Source organism: Artemia franciscana, unplaced genomic scaffold (genome assembly GCF_032884065.1).
Source record: "Artemia franciscana unplaced genomic scaffold, ASM3288406v1 PGA_scaffold_38, whole genome shotgun sequence".
NCBI classification, from domain to species: Eukaryota; Metazoa; Arthropoda; class Branchiopoda; order Anostraca; family Artemiidae; genus Artemia; species Artemia franciscana.
The window spans coordinates 1,293,974-1,312,482 of record NW_027062676.1 but is presented as its reverse complement, the minus strand read 5'-3'; the positions used below and the strand labels follow the sequence as shown (position 1 = coordinate 1,312,482).

The 18,509-nt window shown below is 34.7% G+C and overlaps 1 protein-coding gene across 4 annotated transcripts in view; it reads right to left on the bottom strand.

Annotated features, from left to right (window-relative positions):
* LOC136041802 (KAT8 regulatory NSL complex subunit 1-like) overlaps nt 1-18,509 on the bottom strand; it is a 65,591-nt gene that overhangs the window by 2,083 nt on the left and 44,999 nt on the right. For all 4 annotated transcript variants that reach the window (XM_065726558.1, XM_065726557.1, XM_065726559.1 and 1 more), the window contains exons 8-11: nt 13,862-14,015; nt 10,722-10,881; nt 5,697-5,842; nt 3,391-3,528 (exon numbers count right to left, since the gene is read on the bottom strand). In XM_065726558.1, coding sequence (XP_065582630.1) covers nt 3,391-3,528; nt 5,697-5,842; nt 10,722-10,881; nt 13,862-14,015 — 598 coding nt within the window. The remainder of the gene's footprint in view (nt 1-3,390; nt 3,529-5,696; nt 5,843-10,721; nt 10,882-13,861; nt 14,016-18,509) is intronic.

Genomic DNA, 18,509 nt, shown 5'->3' with positions numbered 1-18,509 from the left:
TTTGAGATAGCCATTTTGTTCAACATAGTCAAAAAATATAATATTACTATACGGGGACTCACAGTCTCCGGGAGAAGGGTTGCAAGTTATTAACTTTGCCCATCGTTTACGTATAGTATTGGTTATTGGGAAGTCTTATGGCATTTTCAGGGGGCATTTTTTCTGGTAGAGCGGGGGGGATAGAAGGAGAGGGTTACATGGGAATATTTTTCCATGGAGAAATTTTACATGGGTAAAGGGAATTTCCATGATTTTCAAGCATCATTTAAAAAACAATCAGAAATTAAATTTTAAAAAAAGAAAAGTTTTTCAACTGAAAGTAAGGAGTAACATTAAAACTTAAAACGAACAGAAATGATTACGTGCATGTGGGGGTTCGCCCCCTCGTCAATAACTCTTTACGGTAAGGTATTTTTAGTAATTTCAAAAGGGTATTTATTCTAATTAAACGGCTTGGGGCATTCTTAAAGAACTGGAACAAAATCCAAATCTTGGCGTCAAGAGCAAGGCATTGACGAGGAGGCAAATCCCCTCATATTACGTATATGAGGTAGTTTCTTCCCCTCGTCAGTGGTTAAATAATGGCCGATATAAACAATAATTTCTTATGTTATTTTTCGGCCAATCTTAGCATATAATATTATCTTAAGCAGCTTTTTAAATATGATTCTTACGTCATAATCAACCAAAGATATTATATGTCTTCGGCTTGTGGTTGTTATTAAATGAAAAAACAAACAAGAAAAAACAAGTTTTTTCCAACTGAAAGTAAGGAACAACATTAAAAATTAACATGAAAAGAAATTATTAAGTATATGAAGGGGTTGCCCCCTTCTCAGTACCTCACTCTTTATGCTAATTTTTTAGTTTTTGTTCAAATTGTTTAAGAATGACTCCTGACACATGAGGCCTGTTAAATAAGAATATTGAGCTTTTTACAAATTCACAAACACTTTATAGCGTAAAGAGCGAATTACTGAGGAGGGGGTAACTCCCTCATATATGTAATAACAACCCAAAAGAACAATCTGAGAAAATTGAGGTTAAAACAGTTCGTGACAACGAACTGCAAGTAAGGAGCGACCCGGCTCAATGGTAACCGAGACTCTAAAGCAGGAATTTTAATACCAATAGACATATTAAAAGAATCGGCTTTTAATAATGATTTCAAATATATAAATATTTTTATTAAGCCCCATCAAAGGTTACGAGCCTGAGAAATTTTTCCTGATTTTCGAAAAAAGGAGGAAACATCCCCTAAGAGTCAGGTGATCTTAATGAAAATCACACCATCAGATTCAGCGTATCAGAGAACCCTGCTATGTAGCTTTCAAGCTCCTATCTGCAAAAATGTCGAATTTTGTCAGAAGAAAGATCATGGATGAATGTTTTTTTTGTTTTTTTTTATTTCCCTATAGGCGAGCGTATTGACCCAGTGGTCCTAGATTATCGGAAGAGGGCTCATTCGAATGGAAATCAAAAGTTCTAGTACCCCTTTCAGTGGCCAAAAAATTGGAGGGCGACTAGGCCACCTCCCTGCCACTTTTCCCCCAAAATCATCCAATCAAAATTTGGAGATGGCCATTTTGTTCATCATAGTTGGAAGGTCCAATAACTATGCCTTTGGGTATAACATGACCCCCCCCCCCCCACAAGCCCTAGGGGAAAGACCTTTAAGTTACAAAATTTGCCCATTGTTTACGCATAGTATTAGTTATTGGGATGTATGCATACATTATTGGGTGATTTGAATTTTGTCCAATTCTTTAAGAATTACTCCTGAAACACAAGGGCTGTTTAATTAGAACAATTAGACGCTTTTTCAAAAGTACTAAAAAACTTTAGCGTAAAGAGCAAGGTGTCGAGGAAGGGGCAACCCCCTTCATATAAGTAATAATTTCTTTTCGTTTTAATTTTTTATGTTGCTCCTTACTTTTACTTGAAAAAACTTGTTTTTTTTTTATTTAATAACTTTAGAACTGATGAGAGAAACATTATATTGTATGTACAAGATATACTGTCTGTTAAGCAACAAAATTATCCGATTCCATATCTCGACCCATGAATTTTTTTTTTTCAGGTGTTATAATTGTAGCCCCTTCCGTCCCGCCTCTTGCCAAACACAACATACAGTTATAGAGAAAAGACGACTTATATAAATAAAATAGATGGGCTACCGCCACCTTAATTTCTCCTGATTAATTCTACATTTTCACTCATGCTACGCTAAAACTACAAAAAAGATAGTTTCTCCTGATTAATTCTACATTTTCACTCATGCTACGCTAAAACAAAAAAAGATAGCAGTCACCCTTTAATACCTATTGATTCAAGTTTTATTTATCACAGGGTTAGTCCACGGCGAATCATTCAATCGGGACCAAGCATAAAATTTCATTTTTGGTGGAGAAGCTTGCGGAAAAACGAGAAAATCGAAAATCTTAATTGTATTAGCTGGTGTAGCAAATGTTTTATAACTTGTTTCGCTACCAGCTGCAAGGAGGAGGTTTATATTTTGTCTCTTCACTTTCTGTTTCAAATATATATTTTGCAATATTTTGATAAATTAAAAAAAAAAAATACATGCGTTCGTCCCCCAAAATTATTTGGACATTAAAATAAAGAAAAAAAGTTACATTTAAAAAGGACATTAAAATAAAGAGAAGTTTAGAACGGAAAATCTTCGACTATCATCCACCTTATACAGCGGAAACTGAAATGAGCCTTTTTGATTAGAGCCCTCTTTTTTTAAGTTTGCAGTTTTTTTGTCCTATAAAGCATAAAGAAAAAGAATCCTAGATTTTATCGTTAGCATTCTACAAATTTTCGGGAGTTCTACTATTTTGCACAGCAGTAAAAATCTCACATTATAAAATATCACATATTTTGGGGCTATCAGATTACCTGAATTTTACTTATCAGTTTTTTTTTGTTTTTTTTTACTTGAAACTACATATATTGGTAATCTGATACAATTGAAACGTCGAAGCTGAAGTTCTTGCTTTTTTATTCTAAAACCATGTTTTCAGAGTGTCCTCAAACAGTGAACATTATTTTCCGAAGGAATACCCCCCCCCCTTCTCTATAATAAATCAGTATATACTATCAAAAAATAAAACAGAAAAGAATAAACAAAAATCGAGAAATAGAATTTGACAAAGTGTTTCAAACGGTATCTGGCGTAGAAGCACATAATAACAGCACAAGAAGCACTTTCGACAGATGTATGATTAATCGAGAAGGGTTTTAAATCCAGAATTGGTACCATTATGATGTGCCGAGACTAAATTTTGTCAATGAGTGAAACCTGCTATCCTATTAATTAAAACTCAAGTCCCAGTCATTTGCATAAACAAACAACAGGGGATACTTAAAGAAAGGATATGTTACCATTCCTGGTGTTAACTTCAATCGTTTCTTTCTAACTGAATCTTCACAATTAACAGCACTGTCTGCTTCAGTTAAGAGAGCTTGGTATGCGTATTCAGACAGAGGAAAACGGCGACGAGGGAAACCTAACTCTTCTTCCTGCAAATAAATAGTTTCGCAACCATTCCTATTTCAACACAATAAACTTAATATTATCAGAAATTACACTAAGTAATTGAACACGAGGAAACACAACCGTTTACTTACTCAGTTTCCCACGTAAACATCCATAAACATGATTAGGCTCATTCATACTTAACAAAATGATTTTGAAAGTGATCGCTCGAAATGCAATGAAGAACACGTGATAAAAAAATTACAAAACCTGACATTCATTGTTTGGTAAATACCTACCCCCCCCCCAGTGGACGTCACAGCTTATCTTGACACCGTCAAAAAGCATTGCCTTCTGCCAAGAACCAAGGATTTTTGTGGGGCTTTTTTTCACTTATAGGCTCATCCTTAATATCATAGACTTCGATAAATATCTGGTTAATTAATTTGCTATGGATACTATGATCATCATCATACCTGATAATATTTTGACAACATTTATGCAGCGAAAGGATAAGAGTGAGGAGGTGGCAATTCTCCCCTTCAATTAAAATTTATAAATAGATAAAATCAGAACATTACTTAGGGATACGCGAAAAATCGGAAGCATGTTTTTTGGGCATCAATTCCCTCTTTCCAAAAAAATTTGGAAGACCATCGGTCCTTCACCTCAGGTGTTTAATAAACCCCTCACCTCCCTCCATATGTCTGACAATTCCCAAATTCAAGAAAAGAAAACAAGCATAGATTTTGAATATTTGAACTGATTAAACAATATGCTTTAAATACATTTTGGCTGGAACTGATTTTCCGAACAATCGCCATTCTTACTCAAAGGAGGCACTATGAACAGTCAACTCATCATAACTACTGACATACTTTTTCTTTGCTCAAGCAATATAACCTTATTTGACTTTTGCAACAGAACTGCAATTGCAAAATTATTTACAAATTGGTCATGCAGAGCATACCTTAAAATAATAGGCTATCACACAATCCCCTTAGAGAAAGAGAGAAAAAACTGACTTATTAAGCAGAAAACCTTCGATACCAGTTTATAACATTTCAGGTTTACTTACCAGACCAATAGGTAGCAAAGTTAAATTAAAATAGTCCTTGTTGGATAAAGACTAGTAACTAATAAATTATAGCAAAAGGGTAAGTTCCTAGTTACGGTGACACTTGGTAACAAAGAAACAATATATCAAACCCTGTTATTTTATCTTTTACGTTAACTAGACATGAGTCAACGAAAGACAAACAATTCTTATTGTTGATTTTTATTCTTTCATTATAATTTCGATTCCTGTTTACTTCTGACTAATAAATAAGGATACACAGCTCCAAGACTTATTAAGCTTAAGATCTATACAAAAAAAAGTTGAGACTTTAGATTTTTACTAGAGCTTGCACACCAGGAATAAATTACAACCTGTTACCTTCGATGTACAAAGAACTGTATTAGCCAAAAAAGAAGGTGTGATGGGGGAGGGGTATAAACACAACTAAATGACTCACAAAAAAGCGGATATTACTCAACAAAACTTCTCAGAAATAAAAGATCCCCAACGAAGTATTAGACCTACCCAAAATCTTTAATACATTCTTGTTTCATCAATTGCTACTATAACAGGATATTCCCTGAAAATGGGACGTCAACGTTACCATAGCTATATACATATCAATCAACTTAGTGTCTTGGGAAAAGTACCCCCTTTCCATTGAATGTATCTCAAAAATAAAATAAAGGCTACACTTCAATAAAACTTGTAGTTCGCATACTTTAAGCATAATAGTAGATGCAATTAATTGAGTAATTTCCAGTCATACAGCGTTAATGTACTTATGTTTATATACAAAGGAAAAAATAAAGCAACTTTAATTCTCAAATTTCAAGTTAACTGGCTGTTCATAATAAATTTTGTCATTTATACTCAAGTAACATTTTGCTTATCTTTGAATCATAATACAATCAAGTTTTGTTTCAGATATTTCTTAATCTTATCATAAAAGGAATCGAGAGGCGATTTCTGAAAGCAGTTTTTCTTCATTTTCACGGTACGGTAAAAGCATGAAAATGGCAGATCCCCGCACTAAGTTTGGCCACGACGAAAAATTATATAATTTTTTTTTGTAGAACATTCTCCCTATGACGTTAGGTTAAATCAGTTTGAGCTAGTGACTTTTCTCTTTATTCCAGAAGCAAAACTTACCTCTTCTGTTCCAATACTTGATGGGAAATCCTCTCCCAACTTCAGACTACTTGATGGGTTTCTTTTCCTCAAATTCATAGAACTAGCGTTCAAACGACGTTGATTATCTGGTACAATAAAGGATTCTTCAGGCTCGGTAAAATCGCCTACAATAAAGAAGAACATCTCATATCGAATCTTATGATAAAGTAATCTCGGAACCAATATAATGGGAGCTCAGAGGACCAGACAGGTCAATTGTAAAGACCCTGTGACATAAAAAAAGACTTTCCAATTCACTGGCTGGTTTGAGTTATGCGTGGACAGCCTGATCAGGAGTTGAATTTAAAAATATCCACTATTTACATGGATCTGGTAAGTCTACAATTATTTAGGAGATGTCCTTGGAAACATATATTTAAGGGAACAGGGGTACAGAGTACTTTTCCCATATGCGAGTCTCTCGATTAGGAATTGTCCCGTATTATATTAGGTGCAGAAAACTTTCGAACGAGGATCTTTTTGGGGAGGGTGGAGGGGGGCTGAGCAACTTCTATCTACATTGCTATCAACCTCTTCAATTTATATTTTAGCTTTTAGCAACTTCATAATTTAGCCTTTATTTAGTTTTATACTAATAATGGTACAGTTCAATTATTTAACTTTCTGAAGCGAATTTGGAAGTAGTGATTTGGTTTTGACACGTTTTATGGATGAAGGATGACAGAATGGTAAAAATTGTTCTTTTTGGCCATCCGTCTGGGGCCAAGCGAAAAGCAGGTCGTCCCTGAATTGGTGAAAAGATACAATAAAGAAGGACTTCTAGATTGAGGAGTAGGAGTACGAGCAGCTGTATTGATCTCAGAGAGCTTGGTGCTGTAATGAGTGGTTAGTATCTACATATATAAAAATAAGTTGTCTGTGTGTTATGTCTGTTACACTTTGTCTGTTTCGCCAGATTATATCTTCTATATATATAAAAAAGAAAACAAACAATTGCATAAATATTTCGAAATATTTTGACAATAGATTAAAGTAATTCGAAAAAAGAAAAATGGTAAAAAACTAAAAAAAAACTAAAAAATTAAAAAAAGAAAAAACCTAAAAGAAAAAACGTAAAAAACTAAAAAAGGTAAAAAACTAAAAAGAAAAAAAAAACTAAAAAAAGATAAAAAACTAAAAAAACTGGGAATTGCACAAATATTTCAATATATTTTGACATTAGATTAAAGTAATTCGAAAACCTTAAAACACATACCCCAAATTTTGAGGTTTAATATAAATTGTTGGAGCTTTAGCTTGCTTGGCACGTAAAGATTTTTCCAAGTGTCAATGTTAGAATGAACATTGACAAATTGAAGAAAACAAATCAATAAAAAGAAGAAACTAAAAAAAAAACTAAAGAAGAAACTGTATCTATATATATAAAAATAATTTGTATATATGCATGTTTGTTTGTTTGTGGGTTTGCATTTGACGTCATTATAAGTATATAAGGCTTTGTATATTTGTATCCCGGTGTCCCGGTCTACAGACCGGGACACCGGGACACAAATGACGACCGGGACACAGGGAATATAAATGACGACCGGGACACTCAAAGAGAAATTACAGACCGGGACACCGGGACAGAGGGAATATAAATGACGACCGGGACACTCAAAGAGAGATTACAGACTGGGATACCGGGACAAAATGACGACCGGGACACAGGGAATATAAATGACGACCAGGACACAGGGACACAACTACAACGGGGACGCCGGGGGCACAGGGGGATATATAAATGACGACGGGGACACAGGGAATGTTCGATTAGCAATCACTATCAACAAAGGTCAAGGGCAATCGTTAGAAAAATGCGGTATAGATCTGAATACAGATTGTTTTCCCATGGACAATTATTATGTTGCATGTTCAAGAGTTGGTAAACCTGACAATCTATTTATATGGACAGACAATGGGACAGCAAAGAATGTTGAATATTTGCATGTTTTACGTAGTTAAATATATATATATATATATATATATATATATATATATATATATATATATATATATATATATATATATATGTATATATATATATATATATATATATATATATATATATATATATATATATATATATATTATATATATATGTATATATATATATATATATATATATATATATATATATATATATATATATATATATATATATATATATATATATATATATATATATATATATATATATATATATATATATATATTATATATATATATATATATATATATATATATATATATATATATATATATATATATATATATATATATATGTATATATATATATATATGTATATATATATATATATATATATATATATATATATTATATATATATATATATATGTATATATATATATATATATATATATATATATATATATATATATATATATATATATGTATATATATATATATATGTATATATATATATATATATAAATATATATATATATATATATATATATATATATATATGTATATGTATATATATATATATATATATATATATATATATATATATATATATATATATATGTATATATATATATATATATATATATATATATATGTATATATATATATATATATATATATATGTATATATATAATATATATATATATATATATATATATATATATATATATATATATATATATATATATATATATATATATATATATATATATATATATATATATATATATATATATATATATATATATATATATATATATATATACATATATATATATATTCACAGGTGGGACACAGGGACACAACTACAATGGCGCGTAACGGCTTACGCGCGCGAGGGGGAGGGGGGCTTGGGGGGCGCGAAGCGCCACCCCAACAGCTAGTTAGTAATAATAATAAAATCATGGCACCACAGAGAAACATGTAAAGGGCAAACAATATAAACATGACAAGAGAAGTCATTAATGACACAAAAAATATCAAATATGGATGACATAAGGTGGTGTTTACATTTCAATACGACATTACAAAATATAATTTGGCCAGGAGCACAGATTGACTTGAAACTGCTACAATCTTCATACATATCTGCATACAGGGGGTAGGGAAGGGCATACCTCGTAACTGATCCAAAAGAGCCCCAGAAAATGATCATGAGTGTTTTTTTTTTACTCTCTCCAATAAATTATATCCTGATACCCCCCCCCCCCAAAGGTGAAACACGCGAGCAAATATTTCATATATAATGCTGAATCCTAAAAACCTATCCCCATCTAACCGGTAACTTTTGAGTAAATGCAAAAATTTCTGAGTTCAGGACAGCCCGGTTGAATTGGTCTTCAAAACTAAAGGATTTTCCATTTAAAAATATCATTAAGTAATACGAACGGTGCGGTGAGCCATGTGGGTTGTTTCTCAATCAATAACATTTTTTGTATGGATTCGTTGGTGCTCCAGACAAAACAAAACTTTAAAACAATTGCTGCACAAGAACTTAATTTCTGGGAAAAACAACTAATATTGTTGAATTTTACATAAAAAATTAAGTCTACAATTCCTTTCCAAGCAATAAACTATTCCTGTAAGATTTTAGGATATTAGAACGTGATGCTATAGATCGGGTAGCACAAAATTTTCCAATAAGTTTAAAATGCAAAAATGAAATTTTATAATGAAATTTTAAATGCAAGACTACTGACTGTTACAACACATCAAAATGTTCAAGATAATTAGGAGAACGTAGAAAAAATAAATAAAAAAGGATACCTGCCTTTAACTTTGAAAAAAAAAAGAAAAAGAAATACTAGAAAATGATTGTATTTGAAGCTAAAAACCTCTAACTTGTGCTACAATTGTCTTAGCGTATAACAAAAAATATTATAAAACATTACTTATCTCTTGGATTCAGAATACAAAAAGTTTATCATAACTCGCTTTCGATTTCAGAGCTTCAGAAAACAAGCTGTGCAACGATGCCAATTTTGGGCACGTAGACAAATATCGACTTGTTCAACACGGTTGCAAGCCAGTATGCTCGAATATTTGGAATCGGCACCAATGATTGCCTTGAAATTCAACTTCAACCGACTGCAGCAAATGCGTGTTACCAAACCCCTTTTTAAGGGTAGCCAGCCATCAATCACAGGTTAAGACCATAAAAAACTTATGTTGGCCAGTGCTTTTGAAAACGAAGCAGACAAAAACTTAAAATTTCCTTAAAAATGACGAGTTTCCTATACTTACCTTAGACCTTAGATCCGACTGTGCCGTCAGAGGTGCCCAGTACATCCACGAGACTTCGCCAATCTTTTCTGAATTGGGCAGCTGCGTCTATGTCTCCCCAATCGGGTTGGAGAGAAGCATGGATACTGCGCAGATCAGACTGGTATCTTCAACGCAAAGTATTCCGGGGTCTTCTCCGTCTTCCACTTCCGTTTGCGTGCCAATGTCAAATGGCTTTTGGGATCTGAGTGTCCTGCATTCGCAGAACACGGCCCAAGTATCTTCACCTCCTAGCTCTAACGATATCTGTCACTAGAAGCTGGTTGGCAAGTTGGTGGACTTTTTCATTTGTGATTCTGTATGATAAATGAAAATTTAAAATTCTTTGAAGACAATTTTACTCGAATGCAAGGATTCTCTTCTCCTCTTGTTGGTTCAAACTACAGGTTTCGGCTACGTCAAGAAGGACCGGGATGACGTTGCTAACTAATATTATGCTAATAATAAAACAAACATAATGAATTTTCGTACAAATTACAGCTAACTCTATAGGAAACGATGAATGATCCTTTTTTTTAACTAAAAAGGAAATACTCGAAAAATTTCAATCAGAATAACGTGATTTGGTTGTGGCATATGGAGTGATCAACATAAAGCCCAAGTCCCGAGCAGCTAAAAATGAAAAATCTGTTATTATATCGTTCAAAACAATATCAAGAGAAAACACTACCTCCTTCCAAAAAAGGGCTTATCAATTACTATTCCATCAAAATCAATCGAAAAAGAAATACCTAAAGAAGCAGAAGCGTCACTTCTGCCTTTTCTTCCATCCGGTTCATTACAAGTAGCTGCTGGGAATGCTAAACCAGGCGCTGAATACAGCTTCCGACGCTCCAAGATTTCCGCACGATCGTGTCTTAGCTTGTAGACCATATCACAAGTGTTCTCTTCCTATAAAAATGTGTTTTAGATATTGATAGCAACCTTCTATAATACTAACTAGTTTCGTAAATATTACAAGAACAACAGACACGGAAGGAAAACAGAAACAAAATATTAATCAAATTTTGAAAGAAGCACTTTTGGAAATAGAAGCATTGGCACTAAGGGCTGTGCATGGGAGAGTATAAAAAGAAACACAAAAACAACATATCAAATTTTTGAACATGTCAGCTGAAGCATGCAACATTTCTTTGTTTGCTTGATTCAAATTTCCAAAAATAATTACATACAGCCAAATATATATAGTCGTATGATATTCACCCAAACTTGCTTTGTCCGACATGCAAGTAGTTATTCATTTTGAGAAGGGGAGCAAAGAAGGAAAATAGGTTGAAACAGAAAAAATATAGGAGTAATCTGAAAAAAAAACAAAAAAAAAAAAAACAAACAAAAAAACTGAAAGCTCGATCTTTAGCCCCATCACGAATAATTGTATGATCCTACTAAACCTTTTTTGAAACCTTGTTATTACTCTTGTTCTATCCTAGACAGTGGTTTAGTCATCCGCCAAAGTCACAAGAGTAGCCATCTATACAATGATTTAGTCACTTCTGAGATTTAAAAGCCGCCTATACCCAATTCTGACATGCCTTGGCAATCTCTCGTCTTCTAGCTTATATCAAGCCATGACATCCTTTGAATACTCTTTCGTCTTAAGGTTGGATTTTCTTTCTCGTTCAAGACAAAATAATTATTTAACAAGAGCGAGCTCATATGGTATGAGCTCTAACAAAATTATAAGAATCAATAGATTGATTTAAAAGTAAAGTCAGAGGCTTAATGCCGGTCAGGATTTAAAATAAGAGCTCTGAGTCACTATGTCCTTCTAAATATCAAAATTCATTGAGATCCGATCACCCACTCGTAAGTTATAAATACTTAATTTTTTCTAATTTGTCTTCTCCCGTTTGCCCCCTAGATGGTCGAATCTGGGAAAACGACTTTATCAAGTCGATTTGTGCAGCTCATTGACACGCCTACCAATTTTCGTCGTCCTAGCACGTCCAGAAACACCAAACTCGCCAAATCACTGAGCCCCTTCCCCCAACTCCCCCAAAGAGAGCGAATCCAGTACGGTTACGTTAATAACGTATCAAGGACATTTGTTTATTCTATCCACCAAGCTTCATTACCATTCCTCCACTAAAAGTATTTTCCAAGATTCTCCCCCCCCCCCCCAACTCCCCCAATGTCAAAAGATCTGGTCGGGATTTGAAATAAGAGCTCTGAGACATGAATTCCTTCTAAATATCAAATTTCATTAAGATCCGATCACCTATTCGTAAGATAAAAATACCCAAATTTTCACGTTTTCCAAGAATTCCGGTTTCCCCCTCCAACTCCCCCCAATGTCAGAGGATCTGGTCGGAATTTAAAATTAGAGCTTTAAAGCACAAGATCCTTCTAAATATCAAATTTCATTAAGATCTGGTCACCCTTTCGGAAGTTACAAATACCTCAATTTTCAAAATTACCCCCCCCCCAACTCCACCAAAGAGAGCATATCCGGTCCGGTTATGTCAGTCACGTATCTTAGACAGGTTTTTATTCTTCCCATCCAGTTTCATCCTGATCTCTCCGCTTAAAGTATTTTCTAAGATTTCTGCCCCCGCCCTAACTGCCCCCCAGTGATGCTGGATGCGGTTGAGATTTAAAATAAGAGATCTGAGTTACGAGGTCCTTCTAAATATGAAGTTTCATGAAGATCCGATCACTCCTTCGTAAGTTAAAAATACGTCATTTTTTTCTAATTTTTCATAATTAACCCCCCCCCCCCCAATAGAGCAGATCAGTTCCAATTATGTAAATCACGTATCTAAGACTTCTGCTTATTTTTCCCACCAAGTTTCATCCCGATCCCTCCAATCTAAGCGTTTTCCATGATTTTAGGTTCCCTCACCCCAAACTCCCCCAAATGTCACCAGATCCGTTCGCGATTTAAAATAAGAGCTTTGAGACACAATATCCTTCTAAATGTTAAATTTCATTGAGATCCGATCACCCATTCGTAAGTTAAAAGTACCTCATTTTTTCTGATTTTATCAGAATTAACACCCCCCCCCCCAAACTACCCCAAAGAGAGCGGACCGGTTCCGGTTATGTCAATCATGTCTCTAGGACTTGTGCTTATTTTCCCTACCAAGTTTCATCCCGATCCCTCCACTCTAAGTGTTTTCCAAGATTTTAGGTTTCCCCCTCACAACCCCCCCCCCATGTCATCAGATCTGGTCAGGATTTAAAATAAGAGCTCTGAGACACAATATCATTCTAAACATCAAATTTCATTAAGATCCCATCACCCGCTCATAAGTTAAAAATACTTTATTTTTTCTATTTTTTCAAATTAATCGGCCCCCCACCCCCCCCCCCCCCCACCCCCAGATGGTCAAATCGGGAAAACGACTATTTCTAATTTAATCTTGTCCGGTCCCTGATACGCTTGCCAAATTTCATCGTCCTAGCTTACCTGGAAGTGCCTAAAGTAGCAAAACCGTGACCGACAGACAGGCTGACAGAATTTGCGATTGCTATATGTCACTTGGTTAATAACAAGTGCCATAAAAATAACAAAATTGACGCTCAAGTTGCATAACCAAAGACAAGAATGAACTTCTTAAGAATTTTTTTTTAGTTTTGTCCCACCAATGTCGTGCACATAAGTCACTGCTTTTAATCTCAGTAGCATTTACAATGTACATTTTAATCATTTATGTTTTTGTCTCATATAAAATCCAAATTTTAAATATATGACCCCTTCTTTCATTGCTCTAGTCGTTTCTTGTGTGCACACTTTTTTTGTTGTAGCATTCATTGGCTACAGACTGAAACTCTTTTATGTCTTAATGCGTCTATACTATGCAAAAGTTAATCAAAGAAAAATAGCGAAAAGGAAACAGATAGAAGAATACAAAAAAAAAATCGAACAAACCAGTTCGGCTTTGACAATGCTTGGATCTGGTAATACAATATTTTCTCGCCAGCTTGGTGTAGGGATTTCTTTATATTGAAGAACCTGAATGCGCGTAGAAGCTGCTACGGCATAAGGCCAGACTATGTGGTTGTTGCTATAACCACCCCTTCGTCTGAAAAAGAAATATAATACAAAATGATAAAAACGGATAAAATTACGGAACATGCTAAAATAGCCAAGTTGATAGGCACTTTTAACAGTAAAATTAATATTTTGAAAACCATGAGAATGCCAAGCTACAACCGTCCGAAAAATAAAGACTAAAAAGACAACAGGGACAAGTGTATCATGATAGCAAGCTAGGGGGGACTAGGGGGGGGGGCACGAGTTTAGTTTTAGGAGGGCCGAATCAGAAACATCAATTACCGAAAATCAGGAGGGGGCAAAAGGTTATTCTCTTCAAAACCTGGAAGGGGATTTTGTTGTTTTGTTGTTTTTTTTTTTATTTTTTGTCAATGAAATAAAAAAGGCATCTTTCAATGAAAATAAACTACCAAAAAATGATTTATCAAAACCAAGGAGGGGTAAAGAACCTAGGAGGCACATGTCCCCTTCACAATTGACACCATTGGGTCAAAGGTTCGAGAAAGCGGAAGGAGGCACAAAAAAACGACAAAAAAGCTGTTGTTAACAAAAGAGCCCGTGAAACCAGCTCTTTTATTAGGATACATATGCATGTGTTAACAAATCAAAGGTAAAGGTTTATGACATGCCGAACACGTAATAAAAAAGACTGGTTCTTACAGAAAATGACCCGTTCCTGTAAAAAAAAAAAACAACATAATACTTGTCCACGTCAAAGTTACCGTCTGGAATGTTATCAAAAATAAATCTAATTGTTTGAGTAAAACGGAATGGAAGGCGTCTTGAAGTCATTCCCAAGTCATTACAGTCAAAATCCAAATCTTGGTTTGTCTCGATTGCTAGGCACAGAGCGTAAGAAAAGAGATTGTTTCCATGTGTACGAACATAGATGTGGCTATTTCTGAGCCATTATTAAAAAACAAAATAGAAGAAAATTATCACTTAATCGAGGTTTCAGCGACAGGAATTGATTATGAAGTTTTAATATCTCTAGTTATAATGTGTAATAAGATTTATATGTATTTTAAGTTTCGTGATTCCTTTTATCAGTAAATTAGTGGGTTCACCCATGGGAGCACCTTTATCCGGGTTACTGGCAAATATTTATGTCGAGAATCTTGAAAATTGGGCATTAACTTCTTATTCTTTTTAAACACGTCTATCGGGGTCACTACGTGGATGACGTAATTTCACTTTGGAATTATGAGGAAATTGAACTTCGGGGTTTCTTAGATGAACTTATTAGATCATACTATTTCTATAACTGATAGCACATGGCATCTTTTGATTCATATTGTATGTTATAACTATACGCCAGTTTGACAAAACTCTTTTGATTTACTGTGTATCTTATTGCACCATAATCTCATAGTGCAATAAGATTTCTTTTATCTTTATCTATCTAACTTTTATCTGTCTAATAGCTGTTAATCGGACACCTAGGATCATACATGTCTACATTTTTCCACTATAAAATCTTCGTGTTAACTGTTCGTAATCAATACTTACGATAGAAATTTGCAGTTTACCCTAGAAACTGAAATAGAAAACGAACTAAAGTTTTTAGATGATTTAATTATTCGCAATACTGATAAACTAAACTTTACTATCTATAGGAAACCAACGCAAAACAATAGATATCTATCTATTCCCCCCATAAGCTAAAAGAGCAGTTATAGCTTCTCTTATTGATCGTGCCATGAACATTTGCTCCGATTCGTATATAAATGCAGAAATAAATTGGATACACATTCCTTTTTCCAATAATATAATTAACAGTAGGCTAGAGACATTCCCGTACAATCGAAGATATGTCACAATGTGAGGCTCCTGATAAGCCCTCAAATATTATCCATCTTCCGTGCATCCCAAAAATCATAACAAAATTAAAAAATGTTTGCACAAAAAATAACCTGTGTAGTTTTCACTAATAATTTTAAAATCACAAATTTCTTAAACTCCGGTAAAAAAAAATAAACCCTAGTTACACGCTAAAGAGGGTTTTATCAAATACCATGCGACTATGGCAATTACTATGTTGGCAGAACCCATCAGAACTTGGAAAAACGGCTACACCAGCATAAAGATGACATAGACAAAGCATTAAGTTCAAATAGTTCTAATAACTCCTTTGACTCTGCTTTAGCTTGTTATATTATTGAATAATCCCTCCCACACAAGACTTTTTGAAAAATCTTCACTCATTAGTAATGATTTGGGGTTAAAACAGGTGTTTTAATCAAAATTAGTCTCATATTGAATAATAATATTTCTTTAAATAGGGACTTGAGGGAGTATTCACTAAATTCTTTATGTTCAAATTTAATTAAAAATGATCTAACAAAATATTTTACTAAACCAATTTATAATAGTATTGAAATAGTTACAAAAAGGCCTTTGAGACAAGCTGCCAAAAAAGCAAGATTAGCTTTGAAAACTTGTATTTTATCATTATGTTCTGTTTCGTTAAAAGGAATTTATCATTGGGTAATTCTGAAAAATTAGAAAAAATGAGGTATTTTTAACTTACGAACGGGTGATCGGATCTCAATGAAATTTGATATTTAGAAGGATATCGTGTCTCAGAGCTCTTATTTTAAATCCCGAACAGACCTGGTGATATTGCGGGGTTGGGGGTTGTGAGGTGGAAACCTAAAACTTGGAAAGCCCTTAGAGTGGAGGGATCGGGATGAAACTTGGTGTGAAAAATAAGCACAAGTCCTAGATACATGATTGACATAACCGGAACGGATCCGCTTTCTTTAGGGTAGTTGGGGAGGGGGGGGGGGTTAATTATGAAAAATTAGAAAAAAATGAGGTATTTTTCACTTACGAACGGGTAATCGGATCACAATGAAATTTGATATTTAAAAGGATATCGTGTCTCAGAGCTCTTATTTTAAATCCCGACCGGATCTGGTGACATTGAGGGGGGGGGGGGGTTGGGAGGGGGAAACCTAAAGCTTGGAAAACACTTAGAGTGGAGGGATCGGGATGAAACTTGGTGGGATAAATAAGCACAAGTCCTAGATACATGATTGACATAACCGGAACGGATCCGATCTCTTTGGAGAAGTTGAGGGGAGAGGGTTAATTCTGAAAAATTAGAAAAAATGGGGTATTTTTAACTTACGAACGGGTGATCGGATCTCAATGAAATTTGATACTTAGAAGGATATCGTGCCTCAGAGCTCTCATTTTAAATCCCGAACAGATCTGTTGACATTGGGGGGAGTTGGGAGGGGGAAACCTAAAACTTGGAAAACACTTAGAGAGGAGGGATCGGGATGAAACTTGGTGGGAAAAATAAACACAAGTCCTAGATACATGATTGACATAACCAGAACGGATCGGCCTTCTTTGGGGTAGTTGTGGGGGGAGGGGTAATTCCGAAAAATTAGAAAAATGAGGTATTTTTAACTTACGAACGGGTGATCGGATCTCAATGAAATTTGATATTTAGAAGGATATCGTGTCTCAAAGCTCTTATTTTAAGTCCCGACCGGATCTGGTGACTTTGGGGGGAGTTTGGGGTGGAGGAACCAAAAATCATGGAAAACGCTTAGATTGGAGGGATCAGGATGAAACTTGGTGGGAAAAATAAGCAGAAGTCTTAGATACGTGATTTACATAATTGGAACGGATCCGCTCTATTGGGGGGGGGGAGTTAATTCTGAAAAATTAGAAAAGATGACGTATTTTTAACTTACGAAAGAGTGATCGGATCTTCATGAAACTTCATTTTTAGAAGAACCTCATGACTCAGATCTCTTATTTTAAATCTCAACCGGATCCAGCGTAATTGCGGGGGGCAGTTGAGGGGAACCGGAAATCTTAGAAAACACTTAAAGCGGTGAGATCAGGATGAAACTGGATGGCAAGAATGAAAACCTGTCTAAGACACATAACTGACATAATCGGACCGGATCTGCTCTCTTTGGTGGAGTTGGAGGGGGGGGAGGGGTAATTTTAAAAAGTGAGGTATTTGTAACTTACGAAAGGGTGACCAGATCTTAATGAAATTTGATATTTAGATGGGTCTTGCGCTTTAAAGCTCTAATTTTAAATTCCGACCAGATCCTGTGACATTGGGGGGAGTTGGAGGGGGAAACCGGAATTCTTGGAAAACGTGAAAATTGGGGTATTTTATTTTACGAATAGGTGATCGGATCTTAATGAAATCTGATATTTAGAAGGAATTCATGTCTCAGAGCTCTTATTTCAAATCCCGACCAGATCTTTTGACATTGGGGGGAGCTGGAGGGGGAAATCTTGAAAAACACTTGGAGTGAAGTAATCGGGATCAAGCTTAGTGAATAGAATAAGCAAATGTCCTTGATACGTGATTGACGGAACCGTACTAGATTCACTCTCTTTGGGGGAGTTGGGAGTGGGGTTCAGTGATTTGGATAGTTTGGTGCTTCTGGACGTGCTAGGACGATGAAAGTTGGTAAGCGTGTCAGGGAGCTGCACAAATTGACTTGATAAAGTCGTTTTCCCAGATTCGACCATCTGGGGGGCT